The 16,962-nt window shown below is 61.9% G+C and overlaps 2 protein-coding genes across 8 annotated transcripts; both read left to right on the plus strand.

Moving 5' to 3' along the window:
• Positions 1–468: 468 nt before the first annotated feature.
• FNBP4 (formin binding protein 4) lies at positions 469–12,571 on the plus strand. 7 transcript variants are annotated; one of them, XR_012835872.1, is made up of 18 exons: positions 469–655; positions 931–1,011; positions 2,205–2,341; positions 2,490–2,679; positions 2,882–3,032; positions 3,120–3,240; positions 3,498–3,836; positions 4,216–4,426; positions 6,243–6,361; positions 8,873–8,977; positions 9,289–9,422; positions 9,747–9,844; positions 9,928–10,012; positions 10,402–10,580; positions 10,953–11,266; positions 11,411–11,935; positions 12,027–12,184; positions 12,395–12,571. XR_012835872.1 is itself a non-coding variant. In XM_075755516.1 (17 exons), the coding sequence occupies exons 1-17, from the start codon at positions 532–534 to the stop codon at positions 12,483–12,485; spliced, it is 2,994 nt and encodes a 997-aa protein (XP_075611631.1). In that variant the 5' UTR covers positions 469–531; the 3' UTR covers positions 12,486–12,571. The 7 variants fall into 7 exon arrangements, 3 of the variants coding, with proteins under 3 accessions (XP_075611631.1, XP_075611633.1, XP_075611632.1); XR_012835873.1 differs by having other exon boundaries at positions 9,777–9,844; XR_012835870.1 differs by lacking the exon at positions 9,928–10,012.
• Positions 12,572–12,846: 275 nt separating this feature from the next.
• Positions 12,847–16,676, plus strand: AGBL2 (AGBL carboxypeptidase 2). The gene is made up of 13 exons (XM_075755528.1): positions 12,847–12,989; positions 13,061–13,189; positions 13,420–13,596; positions 13,683–13,787; positions 13,874–14,024; positions 14,102–14,869; positions 14,944–15,106; positions 15,233–15,359; positions 15,461–15,558; positions 15,642–15,751; positions 15,828–15,894; positions 16,010–16,105; positions 16,247–16,676. Exons 1-13 carry the CDS (start codon positions 12,860–12,862, stop codon positions 16,655–16,657), a joined length of 2,532 nt encoding a protein of 843 aa, XP_075611643.1. The 5' UTR covers positions 12,847–12,859; the 3' UTR covers positions 16,658–16,676.
• The last annotated feature ends 286 nt before the right edge of the window (positions 16,677–16,962 follow it).

The raw sequence follows: 16,962 nt of genomic DNA on the forward strand, positions 1-16,962 counted from the left end.
TATAGACCAATGCTGTGCCATACTGCAGCGTGTAGCGATGGCTGAGGGGTGGCACCTTGCTATAGGGCCACGGGCCAGGACTGTCCTATAGGGCCAGAGGGAGAGCTGGGCCTGAGGGCCGGCACTATGCTATGGGGCAGGATGGAGCTATAAGCCCTGTGGGTGGAATGCTATAGGGTAAGACAGGGCTATAGCCCTTAGGAGCAGCGCTATGCTATAGGATAGGGCTAACAGCCCTGGAGGGCAGCACCACGCTATAGGGTAGGATGGACCTATATCCCAAGGGAGCACCGTGCTCTAACGTAGGAGGGGGCTATAAGCTCGAAGGGCCGCACCGCGCTATCTATAGGGCAGCACGGAGCTATAGGCAGGCAGGCGCCTATAGCCGAGGGGGCGGAGCCTTTTTCTCGCCCCGCCCTCACGCTGTGACGTATTACGCACCTTCCCCCCCCCCTTCCCTTCCCTTCCCACCGCGCAGGCGCGGCCGCAGCCCTGAGGCGCCGTTCCCGCCGCCTCCGGCCCTCAGCCGCCATGGGGAAGAAATCTCGCGTCGCACCGGGCCGTCGACCCATCCTTCAACTTTCTCCTCCCGGTCCTCGCCGCGATGAGGCGGCGTTACCGTCGACTGAAGGAGCCGATTCGGGTTCTGAGCCGGGTAACGGCGTGAAGGGGGATGGGGTGGAAGGAGAGAGAAGGGGGGGGGGGGGGGAAGCGCTTTGTTGGCGGGGCGCGGCCTTGTGGAGGCCTCGGCGCGGCCTCCTCGTAGCGCTGCGGCCTAGTGACGGTACAGGGAACGGGGAAGGCGGCGGGGGGGGGGGGGGGGGGCCCGCGGGGCGGAACGCCCCGCGGCCTCCCCCCCCCCCCCCCCCCCCCCCCCCGCCTTCCCCAGCCCCTCTGTATTTAACGGCTCTTCCCCCCCTCCCCCCCCAGACGAACCCGAAACGGTGGCGGAGCCTCCCCGCAGCACGCCCAACCCGCCGCCCCCCGCACCCGCCGCCGTCAAGCCCACAGGTACGAGGTTGCTCGGGGAAGAGACGAGATGTAAACCCTTCTCCTTAAAAAAAAAAAAAAAAAAAATATATATACATATAAGGGTGTGTCCCCCTGGTTTTTTTAGGGGATGAGCGTCTCCCAACGTGTAATATTCCTTAAAAAAAAAAACAAACCGGGGCAGGTTTGTCCTAATTGTGTTTTTTTGAAGGGGGCTGTGGTTGTTCCCCTCTCCTTACATCCTTTTTTTTTTAAGGGGGGCTAATTATCCCCCCCCTTCGAGTACTTTTTTTTTTTTTTTTTTTAAGGAGGGATAGTTAACTCCTTCCTAAACTATTTCTTTTTAGGTGGTTGTTCTCTCTAATTTTTTTTTTTGGGAGGGAGTGATTGCTTCTACTTAAGAGGGTTTTTTGGTTATTGTTTTTTAGGGTTTTTTTTATTATTGGGCTAGGATGATTACCCCATTTAAGTGCTTTGTATCTGGGGGATTGAGGTGATCTCCCCAATTCTTTTTGGGAGGGAGCAAGGTTATTGCCCCCACTTCACTTGAATTCAGAGGGTTGTATGATGTGGACCTTTCCGCTTTAGTGATGTGTGAAGGGGACGTGATTTCTTGCCTTAAAAATTTGGGTTAGGAGATATGGTTCCACTCAGTGTGGTTTTGTCTGGGGGGGAGGAAGAGGTGATTTTTCCCCCCCCCCCCACTATTACTATTATTACTATTATTGTGTATTATCAGTTCTTAAATACACTTAATATCAATAATAAGATACTGATATTTTTGGAAGCGGTGACTCTGCTTTTTTTTCTGAGATGGGTAATTGTTTTTTTTCTCCTAGCGTCATTCTGTTGTTTTGCTTTTTTTTCCCCAGGGAGGGTATTTTCCACTCTCAGTGTGGCTGGGGGGCTGGTCTCCCCTGACTTTGGGGGTCGAGAGATGTCCTCGTGGATGTTTTGAGGAGGGAGGGACGGGGTTTATCCCTTGAACGCTCGCGGGAGGGGGGTGCCCGCTCCCCCCAAGCCGGCCCTGCCGCTCCCCACGGGGCTGCTCCCCCCTCGCAGGATTAGCGGGGTGACGGTGGGGGGGGTTAGATCCGCTTCCCCACGGCAGCACAAGGAGCCTTGCTGCCCGTGCTGGTGGCTCCAAGATGGGACGTGCTGTGCTGTGCCCCCCCCCCTCGCTGAGGGTCTGTTGCTCCCCTCTCCCCAATCAGGAGGCTTGTGTCTGCTTGGTGCCTACGCAGACAGTGACGATGAGGAGGGCGAAACCCCGGAGAAGTCGTCCCGTTCTGCGGATGCAAACGGCAATAATTCGGCAGACATTGACAGCACGCTGGCAAACTTCCTGGCGGTTAGTGCGGCTCTGGGGAGCGCGAGGGGAAAGAGGGCGGAGGGGAGTTTCTCCCTCACAGGGAGGGGGGGTGGCAGAAAGAGGGTGGCTTCGTGGTCCGAGACATCGTCAACTTCAAGTTCACGTCAACGTGATGTTGTTTTCACAGGAGATCGATGCCATCACGGCTCCTCCGCAGCCCACCGAGCCCTCTGCCGCCTCCTCGGCGCCGCCCCCCACGCCTCCCCGCCCGGAGCCCAAGGAGTCAGGCTCGGGCCAGTCCTCGGGCACCGCCAACGGCACGAGCTCTGTGCCAGCCCCGGAGTGGCAGTACGACACCCAGTGCTCGCTGGCGGGAGGTGAGTGCTGAGCCCATCCTGGGCGGGGGGGGGGGGGGGAGTTGCACCCATCTTGGGGGGCTCCTGTCGCCCACTTTGCACCGTAACATGTTGACACCGGGGGAGGGGGGGTGACAACAGCCTGGGGAACTGGTCCGGTTGGTGGTGGGATACAGGTTCTGCGTGTCTTGTGGGTGACGGCCTGGCCTTTCCCTCCCGGCAGTGGGGGAACTGGAGATGGGTGACTGGCAGGAGGTGTGGGATGAGAACACCGGCTGCTACTATTACTGGAACACCCAGAGCAACGAGGTGACCTGGGAGCTGCCGCAGTACCTGGCGACGCAGGTCCAGGGCCTGCAGCACTACCAGCACAGGTGGGTGAGACCCCCTGGCCCCACGAGGGGAGGTGCTGGGGCTTCGTCCCCAAGCCCACCCTTCATCCCTCCCCTCTTCCTCTGCAGCACTGTGGCAGGCGCCAACGGCAGCTTCGTAGTGTCTGCCGAGCTGTACCCCCAGGAGAAGGGAGCTGCCCCGGGCAGCCTCGGCCGTGGGGCCAGCCTCACCAAGCGGGAGGTGAAGAAGGTCAGTCAGATGGGCCAAGCACCTGGTTTTGGTTGCCGTAGGGGCTTGTGGGAGCCCCTTTGGGCTTCCTCGGCAGCAACTGGGTCGCTCTGCTCCATTCGCGGCCTGAAGAGGGGCCCCGGGAGCACGGGGCCGCCTGGGCTTCTTCCTCTGTGGGCTGCGGTCTCCTTCACTGCTTGGGGAAGGTGTAGGGCTGGGGTGAGGGGGCAGGGAGTGGCGGCTGCTGCCGTAAAGCTCACGCAGAGCTCGACCTGCAGGAAGTGAACGAAGGCGTGCAGGCCCTCTCCAACAGTGAGGAGGAGAAGAAGGGGGTGGCTGCAGCCCTTTTGGCACCGCTCCTGCCTGATGTGGTGAAGGAGGAAGAGGAGCGCTGGAGGAGAAAGGTGATCTGCAAAGAGGAGGTCGAGCCACCTCCGGAAGAGGAGGCGAAAGCAGAAGAGGTGGCAGCTGCCCCCGAAGAGCCGGAGCCTGGCAGGGATCCCCTGGAAGACACGCTGCAGGAGGATCTGTGCAGCGTGGTGCAGTCGGGGGAGAGTGCTGAGGAAGAGGAAGAGCAAGACACCCTCGAGCTGGAGATGGTGCTGGAGAGAAAGAAGGTAAGGGGAAACGTTTTTGTCATGGAAGGTGGAAGCCACAAGTACAACCAAGGAATAGCTAGAAATAAACCGGGAGCAGCAGATGTTTGTGTCTCTGTCCTGCCCCCTTTGGGAGAGTAACCCTGCGTTTCCTGTGCCAATCCTACATGGGCTTGGGCTCCGTATAGATCTGGGTGCTGATCGGCTGCAGTTTCACATGGACACTGCTGACGAGTCAGCAGCCGTTGGCAAACTCTCACTCCGTCTTCACTACCGTTAACGTGGTGCCCTGATCAGAGCATCTCTTTGCTCTTCTTTCCTGGGTCACTCGTAACCACCGCTGCTCTTCGGGGGAGGCTCAGGTCCCTGAAGTGCCGCTTGCTGTCGTGTCTCTTGGCAGGCAGAGCTGCGTGCCTTGGAGGAAGGCGATGGCAGCATTTCGGGCTCCAGCCCGCTCTCCGACGGGAGCCAGTCGGCCTCACAGGATGCAACCCGCAGGCTGGCCTCCAAGCGAGGGAAATGGAAACTGTTTGTCGGAGCTGCCAGCCCCGAATCCACGAGTCGAGGCTCCAGCAAAACGGGCCGGGAGAGCCCGGAAGCGGGAGAAGCAGGTAATTGGAAAGGCTCCCTTTGGAGGGAGGAGCGGGTATTTGGAAATACCGCCGCAGCCCTCTCCTGCTGGGGTTTCCTTTCCCCGAAGATGTGTGGCACGTAGAGGAGCCGGGACGGGCGGTGAGGTACGTGTGCCAGGCTGGGGGCAGGCCCAGAGGGGTGGCTGTCACTGCTCTCACATAGCCGAGCTCGCAGGCTCAGGGCAGAGTGGGGATAAGCTGACGCTCTGCCAATTCTCTCCTTGATCCTATAATTAAAGAAAATAAACAGGAGAGTGCCTGTGTTCAACACTGTGTCAGGAAAATAAACAGGAGAGTGCCCATACTCAACACTTTACCAGGAGAAAGAACAAAGAAGCGTGATAACGGCTGCTTCATGCCCCACCACCTTCTGCTTTCGTGCCAACCTTATAAATCGTAACCGTGATACATGGGGAACTGTTACCTTCCTCTTTTAAAAAGTTCTGTTTCTGAGCTGCCTGGTAACAGTCACCAGATTTCAGACAGCCGAGGTGTTCCCCGAGAGCCGCTCCGGCTCCGCGCTTGTTGGTGCATAGGAAATGTAAGGCGGGACCTCGCTGCGAGGAAGAGCCGGTTCGTGTAAGGGTTGTTTGGTACCCAGCGTGTGTCGGATACGTGACTCGAGCAACAGCTGCCCCTCAGCAGAGCTCGTATTCTTGTTAGCGCTCTGCTTTCCCGTGGCACAGCCGTGGTCTTTCGGAGTCTGTTGTCAAATAGATACTAAGAGCAGTTCAGCGGCTGTTGCAGAGCATCCCATAAATGTATTGCCTTGAGGAAATCAGGTGACTGCGGCTGTTGGCGCTCCCCTGCAGCCTGCACTTCGCTGCCTGTTGTGGCCGTTACCTGTACCGATTCCCAGACGTGCCGGTCCCTCCCCGGCATGAGGCTTCAGGCCGGCTACCTGCCTCACGCCTGCCTCCCCTGTGGCACGGAAAGCTGAATGAGAGACAGCGCCTTTTCCCAGGAAAAACTGGTACAAAAGCGCCCTGAGCTGCATCCTGCTGAAGTGGGAGTCGGTGCCTGGCCCCAGACGGGGTTGACGTGGCCCTGATGCACGTCTGCTTCAGGCAGAGGGGTGATCTGGATGGCAGGACTGGTGTTCAGTCAGCGACGTTGTTTGCCCAGGGTGGCTCTGAGGGATGGTTTTGCTGGAGGGCTTTCCCTTTGGGAAGCTGTTACTCTAAAATAAACTGTCAGGGCGCACCAGGAATATGTGTGGGTGGGTGGGTGGGGTTCCACCCCCCCCCCCGTGGACTTTTGGTAGGAATCCCTTGAGAAACTTCCCTGCCTGGAATTTGTCACTTGGACAGTGAATTAGTCACCGCTGTCCTGTGAAGCTGCTGAGGTGAAACCTTATAGTCTTGACAACTTTTTGCATTTCAGTCTTTGACAATTGTCTCAACTTATTTAATCCTTGATACCTTTTCTTGACAAATTATTGAAACTGCCGGAGTTTAACGGTTGCCTGCTGGACAGTTAGCTCTCTTCATGCTTCCTTTAACTGCCATGCTTAAGGCTCTTCCTCCTTCCTGCCCTTGCGCTGGAGCAGCTGTAATTCTCTGCTTCCGTGCTGTCCTTCTGGAAGGACCCCACCATCGAAATACAGAGGCAGTGACCCTCTCTTCTTTTTAATTTCAGGCTCTTGTCACCGGTTCCTGTAGGAAAGAGGCCCCGGCTCTTTCCTTGCCCTCTCCTGCAGTGGCTTTGGCTCCCTGGCACGGTGTCTCCAGCCGGCTGTTGGCAGCGCCGTGGCGGTGGTGGGAGAAGGGCTCACCTGTCATTTCTTCCTCTGCAGCGGCGAGCACAGAAGCAGCTGATGCAAATTCAGACAAAGAGGCAGAGTCTGAGGAGCCCCAGGAGAAAGCAAAAGCACAAGGGGCACCAAAAATAGAAGAGGAGGAGCAGGACCTAAAGGTACGGAGATGCAGAGCTGCGTGTTGTGTAGGGGATGTGGCTGGGCGCTCGGCAACTCCCCCAGGCCCCGGCCAGTTCGCTGCTCTCCCAGGGGCTTGCCGTGCCGCCGGCAGCGTGGAGGGACGGGCTGGCTCCCTCAGCCACGTTTGCCCAGGGGATGCCACCAGTCGGTGGGACACCTGAGCTTTGGGCTGCGGGTTTGGCCCAGCTGGCGTGACCTCGTCCGCCCCCCGTGCTGCCGGCGGGATGGCACTGTACGCCTGCTGAAGATCTGAACCTTAGAGCCCAGCGCGGCTGCAAGAGCAGCTTGCCCTGGGAAAGAACGGCTGTGCGGGATTGGGGTAGCATTTCTGCAGCAGGAGCCAGCCGCAAAGGCTTAAAAGCCTTTAAAAAAACCCAAAACCTAAAAGAAAGGTGGTGTGTGGGGGATAAAGACCGAGCCCTGGGTTTTGTCATGAGAGAGCAAACACACACTTTTGTCCTGACTTTTCACCGATAACGATATTACAGTCCTCTGGCACCTGCCTGGTCAGTCATCCCGTTTCCAGGCTGACGACTCCTCGTCCGTAACCTCTCTGTGTCTGGAGGCTGCCAGTACCTCTCGCTCTGCCCTTCGCCTGGCATGACTTTTTGAAGTTGTTAGACGCAAATTGGGGAAGGCCTGGGGATTTCTGCAGCATCGTGCTGATATTTTCTGTTCCGAGCATTGGTTTGCTCTTTTTGGCTGCAGCTGAACGCTTCCCAGAGCCCCTTCCTGTGCCGTAGTAGTGACGTGTGGAGCTACCGGCGCTGGGTGATAGTTACTCAGAGTTGTAGGGGAGATCTTTCCTATCTGTCCTTTTGATTCCCCAGTTGCTCGTTATCCTGAGATCTCCTGCGGCTTTAAATTTGGCTCCTGAGTAATTTCGTTTCATTAGCAAATGTCACCTCCACGTGCCAGATGGTTTACGGATGGGGAATCGCCGGCTCACGGTAGAACCCCGATGGAAACCCGCAGCGAAAGCTGACCTCTGGTCCTGCCCTTGTTTCCCACCGCTTAATCATTTTTCCAGTGTGACAGGGAAGGGCTTCATTATTGTCCTTGTGCCAGATTCAGCATCTCCTGTAAAAGAACTCTTAACACAGTTTGGAGATGTGATGTTCCCTGCCCAAAACCACTGAGCCCTCCCTCAGTATAGCATCTACGTGAGGCTTGTCTGATTTTTTTTTTTTAAATTTAATTTACTTGGGGAAAAAAAAAAAAGCCTGCAGCGGGACCACGCTCGTTGGCTGCTGTGCCCCAGATGGCTACCGAAAGCCTTTTAAGCTGTCACGTTTGCTGTCCCCTTTTCTCCTGGTACTGGCGGTGCTCTGTGACGGACTGTGTGCTGTAGCGTGGTGCTTTCCCATGCAGGATCGCTTTAGAGCTGTTGGAGGAATGCCGTCTCCTCGGGTAATCGGTACCGTTTGCTTCATCGGTTTGGGGTAATCTCTCTTCTGCCAGCTCTCCGGTTTGCAGGAGATCCGGGTCCTCTGCTGCGAAGTCACCCTCTGCTCTGGAATCTTCCCTGGCTTCTCCGTAGCCACGTTAACGTGGGAATTCATTTCCCTGCCTCAGGCTTCCCTAGCGCTGTTTGTCTGTCTGGCCCGTCCCCCTCTCTGGAGACAGACGCTGCGTTGTCAGCTTTGGGGACCTTCCAAAGCCTCTTCTGAGGAGGGAAGGAAAAAAGATGTTTTTAGAGCCCTCCTTAAAGCAATCGTGATGCCGCTCGCAGGCGGCCGCCCCGTTTCTGCTCTTGATTGCTTTCTGGCTTGTAGTTGCTTTTGTGCAGCCTCCCCAGTCGAGGATTGACACAGGGGAGCCCCGTGTCCCCACGCAGCACCCGAATTGGAGGTTTGACTCCTGTGGGACGCTGGGGTCGAGTAACGGCGGTCACTGTAGCCGGCCTGAATCCTAAGGTAGATGCTGTCTCTGGGAGTACATCCAGAGCTGTTACCCCTCTCCTGCGCTTTCCAGCTTAGTTCCTCCGGAAAGCAGCGATTTACGAAGTCTGAAATTATATCCTGGCCTGTTTCCTTTGGGAAACAGTTGAAGTATTCTATTTAACGCTTTCCGCCCTGGCGATAGCTCTGCTGTAACTCCGGAGCTGGGCTGCTGAAGCGAACTGAGCCCGTAACCTCCTTTGGCCGCTTTGGAGCGGTGACCGCACTGGGAAGCTCTGGGGGCTGTGCCTGGGAGCAGGGAAGGGTCTGCACGAAGGAGTTGGGGGTTCGCTGGCACCTCCCGCAGCTACGGAGGAGGTCTCGTCCTGCCACCCCACGCCGACCCCTGGGGCGCAGGAAGTAGCAGGGCTTGATGGAGGGGGTGACAGGCGCAGGCGTTCAGGGTGGCACGTCCCAGTCCTGCCAGGCCGAGGAGCCGCGGTCGGTCCCGAGCCCTGTTTGCCGGGGAAGGCCTCGAGCCGCGAGGCCGCAGCAGCCCGGTGACGCTACCTGAGGGCGGCTCTTTACTCTCCCCTTTCTCCCTGGCAGTTTCAGATCGGAGAGCTGGCAAATACTCTGACTAGTAAATTGGAGTTCCTGGGCATCAACAGACAATCTATCTCCAACTTCCACATGTTGCTGTTGCAGACAGAGGTAACCGAGCCTTCGCCCCTCGCTCCGGCCTTCTGTTCCGAAGCGGATCAAATACTGTCCGCCGCTCGAGCGCCGAGGGCCGGTGCTGCGTGAACCTCGTGGCAGTGGCGGCACCGCACCGCGCGCCTGCCCGCCCGCCTCCTGCAGGGCCCTTCCTCCGTGGGGGGAGAGCATGGCTTTGCGCGGAGGCGGTGTCTTCCTCCTGGCCCCCCCGAGTCCCGTGCCATAAGGGAACCTCCCGGACCTCGAGTCCTGTCCTGAGGGCCGCTTGCAGCCTCCCTCAACGGCTTCCCCCGGTTCTTGCCCTCTAGACCCGCATTGCAGACTGGCGAGAAGGTGCTCTCAATGGAAACTACCTCAAACGCAAACTCCAAGACGCAGCCGAACAGCTAAAACAATACGAAATAAACGCCACCCCTAAAGGCTGGTCCTGCCACTGGGACAGGTACGCGCTCTCCTACCTTTCTCACCTTTCATCTCTGACATCTCAGACATGATTTGTGACCATCACCACCCGACGACGTGGCGCCGTCCCTCTCGGAGACTGAGAGCAGCTTCTGTTAGCAGTGCTGGGCAGGCAGAGAAACGTCCGGCACTCGCAGAGTTTGGGCCAACCACCAAACTGGAGGATCCAAACGGAGTGCTCAGTGCTTTGAGACGGAGCTGATTCCCTGATCGGACAGAGCTGGTTTTCACTCTCGCGAGTGTAAAGCGCTGTGGAGGGCGGGCCTGGGGGGTCGCGCATGCGAGAGCTCTGTGAACTTTGCAGGATCTCTGGATCACCTCTTCTGACCAACAGCTCTGACAAAGGACAAACTTCAACTCATCGACGGAATGAAGAACAAGATTTCTGTCTCCTGCCAGCAGGTCAGACCCAAACATTTCTTTGTCTATTTGGCTTTCTTGATTAATTTTCCTTTGTTTGAAATCTTTGCTCTTTTGTTTTTCAGCTCCCAGATCCGCTCCCTCTCTCTAGCATTCACTGTGTGTTTGACACCAAGAGTATCATAAAAAGCGACCTCCACGCACCACGGGGTAGGGGGGCAGCCGCTTCTCTCCATTGGGCTGTTCCCCGGTGCCTCTTCTTGGAGGGTGACTTTCAGCCAAGGCGGCGGCTGAAAGTCCCGATGTTAGCGAGACGTCGCTCTGCTGCGCGCTGGCCTGCTTTCTCGGCCCTCCCCTCCCTCGGAGCGGGGGACACGGGGCGACGTTCACGCAGCCAGCAATGCAAATAGCTTTGAGCGAGCCGGCTCGGGCCTTTCCTGCCTCTGTCCTCAAAGTTGTTTGTTGCGTTTGGGAGAGCGGCAGCCCCGCTGCAGAGGGTCTTCCCTGCGAGAGCGCACCGCTGTCGTGGGCAGGCCCGCCTCGGAGTGTCGGTGGCGGGGAAGGGAATCTGAAGCCTCCTTCTCTTTCTTGTGATTTAGGGAGCATAGACGCTATTTCTATGTTAACGAGCGCTCAGGAGAGTCACAATGGGAGTTCCCCGACGGGGAGGACGAAGAGGACGGACAGCGGACCACTGACAGAAAAGCCGACGGTCCTCCTAAACCACCTCCAAAAGACAAAGGAGAGCGCGCCGAGGAACCCGCCGAGCACTCCACAGGTACAGCTTGGGGCTGAGAAGGGGGGGGGGGGTCGCTGCAGCTGGGGGGTCCACGCCCTGAAACGGGGTATTGCGAGGCCCCGCCAAGCACCAGAGCAGTACGCGGTGGCGCTGGCCTCCCTCCCCAAGGCGCTTTGCGGCAGCTTCAGCGAAGCTGGGATGAGCGCCGCTCCCGTGTCCGAGCTGTCCCCATCGGTTTTAGGCATCGTGACGGTGCCGGGGAAGGCGGCGTGCAGCTCGTCGGTCGATCCTGTGGCCTGAGCTCTGCCTGCCCGCTCCCAGGCACGGCCCTGGCAGGGAGGCAGCAGGCAGGAGCAGGCAGCGCGGTCCGTAGCGTGGGTTTTCAAGCCTGTGTCAATATGTATTCTTCAGGCTCCCTTTGTAAAGAATCCTTCTCAGGCCAAGTTCCTGCTACGTCTCTCATGCCGCTCACTCCATTTTGGACTCTGCTTCAGTCCTCTGTCCCGGTCCTCCAACCTCCTTTGCCTTTGGAAATGCCTCCGCCGCCTCCGCCTCCACCGGACTCGCCCCCGCCGCCGCCCCCACCGCCCCCGCCTCCCGGAGAAGACGGCGAGATCCAGGAAGTGGAGATGGAAGATGAGGGGGGCGAGGAGCCGCCTGCCCCAGGAACGGAGGAAGACGCTCCCCTGAAACCTCTCCTGCGCCCTGCTGCCAGCACCAGCCAGGTGAGCGGCAGTGCTGGACACCGGGGCTCGGCCAGTCCCGCCACCCCGCGCCCGGTGGGTGCGAGCCCAGGGAGAGGGCACTTAGCCAGAGCTGGGGGCCGCGTCTCTCCCGGCATGGCACTCACGTTGGCACTCTTTTTCCAGGGTGCTGTCGAACCGAGCCCGGCCCCACTGCTCTCCGCCAAGCCTCAGAAGAGGAAAGCTGTGGAGATGAGCCCGGGGCTGATGCAGCGAACGGCCACCATCGGCAGCTGCCCTGTCATCTACAGCCAGCCCCTGATGGCCGCCGGCAAGTACCAGCCTTCGGCCGTGCCCCTCGCCTCCCTGAGGCCGCGCCAGCGGCTGCAGGGCGAGATCCAGGGCCGCCCCAACCTCCGCATCGCACCGGGCCACGCCGGCCCTCAGCCCGCCACGCTGGGCCTGCAGTCTGGCTACCTGGGCGTCGCAGCGCCCGCCGCACCTTCCGTCATGAGCTACTCGGAGTGTGCTGCACCCGTCAGCCTGGCCGCTGCCGCCGTGCAGCCAGCCCCGGCACGGGGAGCCCTGCCCGCTGCCGGCACCGCTGACCAGCCGCCTCCCCCGCCGCCCCCTCAGACGCCCCCACCTCCTGCCCCCAAGGCACCACCACCCCCGGAGAAGGAGAAGCCGAGGAAGGGGCGGAAGGACAAGGTAGGCAGGTGCTCTTGCGCCGATCCCTCGCTGGCCTGTTGGGCGCCCTCTCCGGCTGCCCTCACCGTGGCATTTTGTGTTTCTGGCACAGGGCAAGAAGGGCAAGACGAAGATGCCATCGCTGGTGAAGAAGTGGCAGAGCATCCAGCGGGAGCTGGACGAGGAGGAGAACTCCAGCTCCAGCGAGGAGGACCGGGAGACCACCGCCCAGCGGCGCATCGAGGAGTGGAAGCAGCAGCAGCTGATGAGGTACGGGCCCTGGGAGGCTGTCCTGGCGCCTGCAGCCCTTCCCCGTGGCACATTGCCCGGCTCGGCTCCTTCCGGGAGGGACATTTCCTTGTTCTCTGTGAGGGCAGAGAGCGGGGATCCACGGGTCTGGCCCCAGGGGGGACACGGGAGGGTGGTGGGGACCATCGCCTTGCACCGCCCGGGTGCTGACGCCCCGTTCTGTCCCCGCAGTGGCATGGCAGAGAGGAACGCCAACTTTGAGGCGCTGCCGGAGGACTGGCGAGCGCGGCTGAAGCGGAGGAAAACCGCGTCGAGCACATGAGGCGCGCCGCACTCGTTTTTTACAGATGTACAGTTCAGAGCCCTTCACCACTTGACCGTTGTCCAATAAATTGTAGCAGTTTGGGATGTGCTGTCTGGTCGAGCGGGGGGCTGTCCCTGTCGCGGTGGCAGGAGGCCGGGGGGGGGCAGCTCGGGGCCGGCGTGCGCGGTGGCCCTGGCTGGGGCTGGGCGCTGTGGGGGGGCCTTTTGTGTCCTGGGGCATCCGCCAGGATAACAAAATCCTTCTGGCTCGTTTCCCAGCTCCGCTCCGGGACCGCCCTGTCCCTCCCCAGCGCTGGCCGGTTGCTCAGCAACCGCGTCCCGGGTTCCTGGCGCTGCTGGGACGGAGAAGGGCCTGACGGCCATCTCGCACCCATGCAGCCTTCGGGGCACCCTGCTGCCCAGCTCAGGGAGGGGGTGCTGGCGGGGTTTGGCGGAGGGCTGGTTCCTGAGCCCTACGACAGCTTCGTGCGCTGCCACCTGCGCTACTACGGCTACTTCCGAGGTGAGCCCCGGCCCCAGGGATGCGGCCCCTCGGCCCCCGGCCGTTTGGGCTGCAGCGGTGCCGTCCCCAAGGCCTGAAGACGGGTGGGCGGAAGAGCCCCGAGTCCCCAGGGGGTCCCTCCGAGCAGCACCCCACCGAGGGATCCAGCATGGGCAGCGCTGACCCCCGCTGCCTGCAGGGTCCTGGGCAGGAGCCAAGCCGTGAGTGAGACCCCCAGCATGGGGGTCAGTGCTGCCCCAGGGCCTGGAGTAGTGTCCTGGTGTGGAGAGTGCAAGGGGGCCTCTCCCTGTCCCTCCCTTGGGGGTGGTGGGTGGTTTTGGGGGGTGTCCCCACCCCAACCCTCCAGCCTGGGCTCACCCCTCTCTGCCAGAGCCGTGCGGTGGAGGCGGGAACACGCTGGAGCCCTCAGCCCCTCCTGGTCCCCTTGCAGCCCCTGGGGTGCTGGAGCCGCCCCCCCCCCAGGACACGCCGGTCCCCTCGCTGCGGCACCGCAGGTCCCTGGGTGAGCCGCGGGCTCTCTTCGCCCTTCCCTCGGCACAGGGATCCCTGCCCGCTCCCCGCTGGCCTGTCGAGTGCGAAGTCATCAAGGAGACGATCGAGCACATCGGTGAGGGAGCACTCTGGGCATCCCCCCCCTCCCCGCACTGGACCCCAGCCATGCCCACAGCACCCATCCCTGTCCCCTGCCTCCAGAGTGGGTCCCCCCTGAGCCAGAGCCCTTCTGCCAGCCCATGGGCCACGAGTGGGCCCCGGCCCCCCTCGGCGAGGAGCAGGGCACTGTCGTCTACCACAGCCCAGGTAGCGGGGAGCAGGCAGCACCCCCGGTGCCCCCTCAGTCTCCCCAAGCCCCCATCACCATCCCTCTGCGCCTCCCCCCCCCGCAGCACCCCAAGGCTCCTGCTTCACCCGCGCTCGGGTCGGGGGGGCCCCGGGCCCCCTCTCCTCACCAGCGGCCCCCTTGGAGGGTTCCCAGGACACCACGCTGCTCTTCGAATCCCGCTTCGAGAGCGGCAACCTCCAGAAAGCTGTCAAGGTGTAAGAGAGGGGCCGGGGGGGTAAGGGGGAGCGGCGGCGGGGCCACAAGCCGCAGCGTGGCCCGTCCCACTGTGCAGAGGCCCCTACGAGTACGTGCTGACGCTGCGGCCGGACCTGTACACCACCAAGCACACCCAGTGGTTCTACTTCCGCGTCCAAAACACCTGGCGAGACCCTCTCTACCGCTTCACCATCGCCAACCTGGCGAAGCCCAAGAGCCTCTACAGCGACGGCATGCGCCCGCTGTTCTACTCCCAGCAGGACGCCCAGAGCCGCGGCATCGGCTGGTGCCGGGTCGGGACCAACATCCGCTACTACTGGGGTGGCGGTGGGGAAGAGCCGACTGCCTTCTGCCTCTCCTGGACGATGCGCTTCCCGCACGACGGTGACACCTGCTTCTTCGCCCACTCCTACCCCTACACCTACTCTGACCTGCAGCGCTACCTGCGGGCGCTGGCGGGCGACCCGGTGCGTTCACGGTACTGCATGGTGCGGGCGCTGTGCCGCAGCCTGGCCGGTAACACCGTCTACCTGCTGACCATCACCAGCCCTGCCGGCGCAGCGGCCAAACGGGCGGTGGTGCTGAGCGCCCGCGCGCATCCCGGGGAGAGTGGCAGCTCCTGGGCCATGCAGGGCTTCCTCGACTTCCTCCTCAGCACCCACGCCGATGCCCGGCTCCTGCGCCGGCTCTTCGTCTTCAAGGTGGTGCCCATGCTCAACCCCGACGGGGTGGTGGTGGGCAATTCCCGCTGCTCCCTGGCGGGCCGCGACCCCAACAGGGCTTATGGGACGGCGCTCCGCGGCTCCTTTCCTGGCGTGTGGCACCTGCGGGCCATGGTAGAGAGGTGAGGTGGGGACACAGGGAGCCGGTGGGATGGTGCTGTTCCTGGTGCCGGTGGCCGTATCCTGATGCACGCAGGGTGCTGGCGGAGCGGGAGGTGGTGCTGTACTGTGACTTCCACGGGCACAGCCGGAAGAACAACGTCTTCATGTACGGCTGTGACGGCGGCAGGGCTGGAGCCGAGTTGAGGCTGCATCAGCGCGTCTTCCCCCTGATGCTGAGCAAAAACGCCCCTGACAAGGTGGGATGCTTGGGAGCCGGGGAATGGCGCCTTTGCCGAGCTTCGCGGTGACAGCGGATGGTGTCCCTGTGGGGCTAGGGAGGGGGACACAGCCCCCCACCGTGCTGACCCTGGGGCTGGCCCCAGTTCTCCTTCCCCAGCTGCAAGTTTAAGGTGCAGAAGAGCAAAGCGGGGACGGGCAGGGTCGTCATGTGGCGCATGGGCGTCTCCAACAGCTACACCATGGAGGCGGCCTTCGGTGGCTCCACGCTGGGTGAGGGGCCGCCGCGGGTGATGGTGTCAGGTGTGTCAGCAGGCGCGTGGTCCCTGGGGTGGGAAGCTGCCGCTTGTGGTGTTGTCCCCTCTCCCCTCCAGGCGGGAGGAGCTCGCACTTCACCGTGGAGGACCTCAAGTCATTGGGCTACCACCTCTGTGACACCCTGCTCGACTTCTGCGACCCCGATCCCACCAAGGTGAGGCAGCGGCCGCGGTTCAAACTGTGGCATCCAGGCCGGTGCCACAGGGGGGCCGTGGTGACGCTGGCTCTGTTCTGCAGTTCCAGCAGTGCCTGTCAGAAGTGGACGCGCTGCTGCGGCAGCGGCTGGGCCGGGAGCCGGGATCCGGCGGCAGCTGGAGCGACGTGTCCCCCTCGGAGCTCGAGTCCAGGTACATCCCGGCCATGCCGCCCCGCGGAGCCCCGTGGTGCCAGCGGAGGTTGCAGGCAGTCGTCTCCCCCACACAGCACCAGTGGCTCCGACAGCTCCGTGTCTGACGAGCCCCCGGCCCATCTCCACGGCCCAGCCTGGCCGGTGAGTCCCCCGGTGCTGCCGCTTTCGGGATGGGAGCAGGAGGGACGCAGTGCCGGGGAGGCGTGAGGTGTCGCGGGGTGCGGATACCCCGGCAATGCTTTGCTGTCCGGTGTAGCTGGAGCAACAGAGGAAGAAGCATCTGAGGAGCCGGAGAGCGAGGAATGCCCTGCACCGGCCAAACGCCCTCTACCAGAGCCATGCCAGTGTCCCGGTGAGCCTGGGCCCACGAGTGTGGTCCTCCTGGTCCAGCGGGGACAGTCCTGCGTGGACACTTGTCCCTAGTGCTGTCCCAGCCTGGTGCCAGCACCCCTGGGGCTCCAAGGGGGTCTAACCCCTCTTCTGTGACCCCCAGGCCAGGCCAGGGCCCTCCAGGACCCGCAGACAGCCAGCTCTCCTCGGCACCTCCAGGCGAGGCAGCGTGGCAGGAGAGGAGCCCGGAGCCGGCTCCAGTGTGACCGTTCCCAGCAGAGCTGGAGCAGGGGCTGGCCGCCACGCCGCCATGGGGAGGTCTCAGCCGGACAGCGGCACAAGCACGGTGTCGCGCCATCGGCTGTCGCTGACCACCTGCCACCCCAGTGTCACCGCCGATTCCTTACAGGACACAGCCCTGGGAGCCAAAACAGGGCTGTCCCGGCGGCGGGGTGGGCGGCGGGGTGGGCAGGTGGCCGCTGCCCGCAGGCACCAGGCGCGTCCCCATCTCGCCGCCCCTGGCACGGCCTTGGTGCCCACCGCCCGGCGCTGCTGCGCCTGTGCTCGGGATTAAAGGTGGTGCCATGGCCGGGCCTCTGCGTGGTGACGTCTGGTTTTGTCACGCCGCCTGGCCCTGCAGTGCACAGCCCCGGGGGGGGTCACCCTGCCCCGGGGTGGGGGACAGGCCCCCTGCCTTCTCCTCGCTCCCCACCCTGCTGGCCCCCGGCCCCAGGCCCTGCAGGCTGCTTTGGTGTCACAGGCCCCATCACCATGATGTCACCTCAGGCCCGGTCGCCATGACGTCACCTCAGGCCTGCAGGCCACAGCGAGGCCTCAGGCTCCGTGGGTGCCGCAGGCCCCGTTGCCATAGCAACGCCT

This window comes from Balearica regulorum, chromosome 5 (genome assembly GCF_011004875.1).
Source record: "Balearica regulorum gibbericeps isolate bBalReg1 chromosome 5, bBalReg1.pri, whole genome shotgun sequence".
In the NCBI taxonomy this organism is placed as follows: domain Eukaryota; kingdom Metazoa; phylum Chordata; class Aves; order Gruiformes; family Gruidae; genus Balearica; species Balearica regulorum.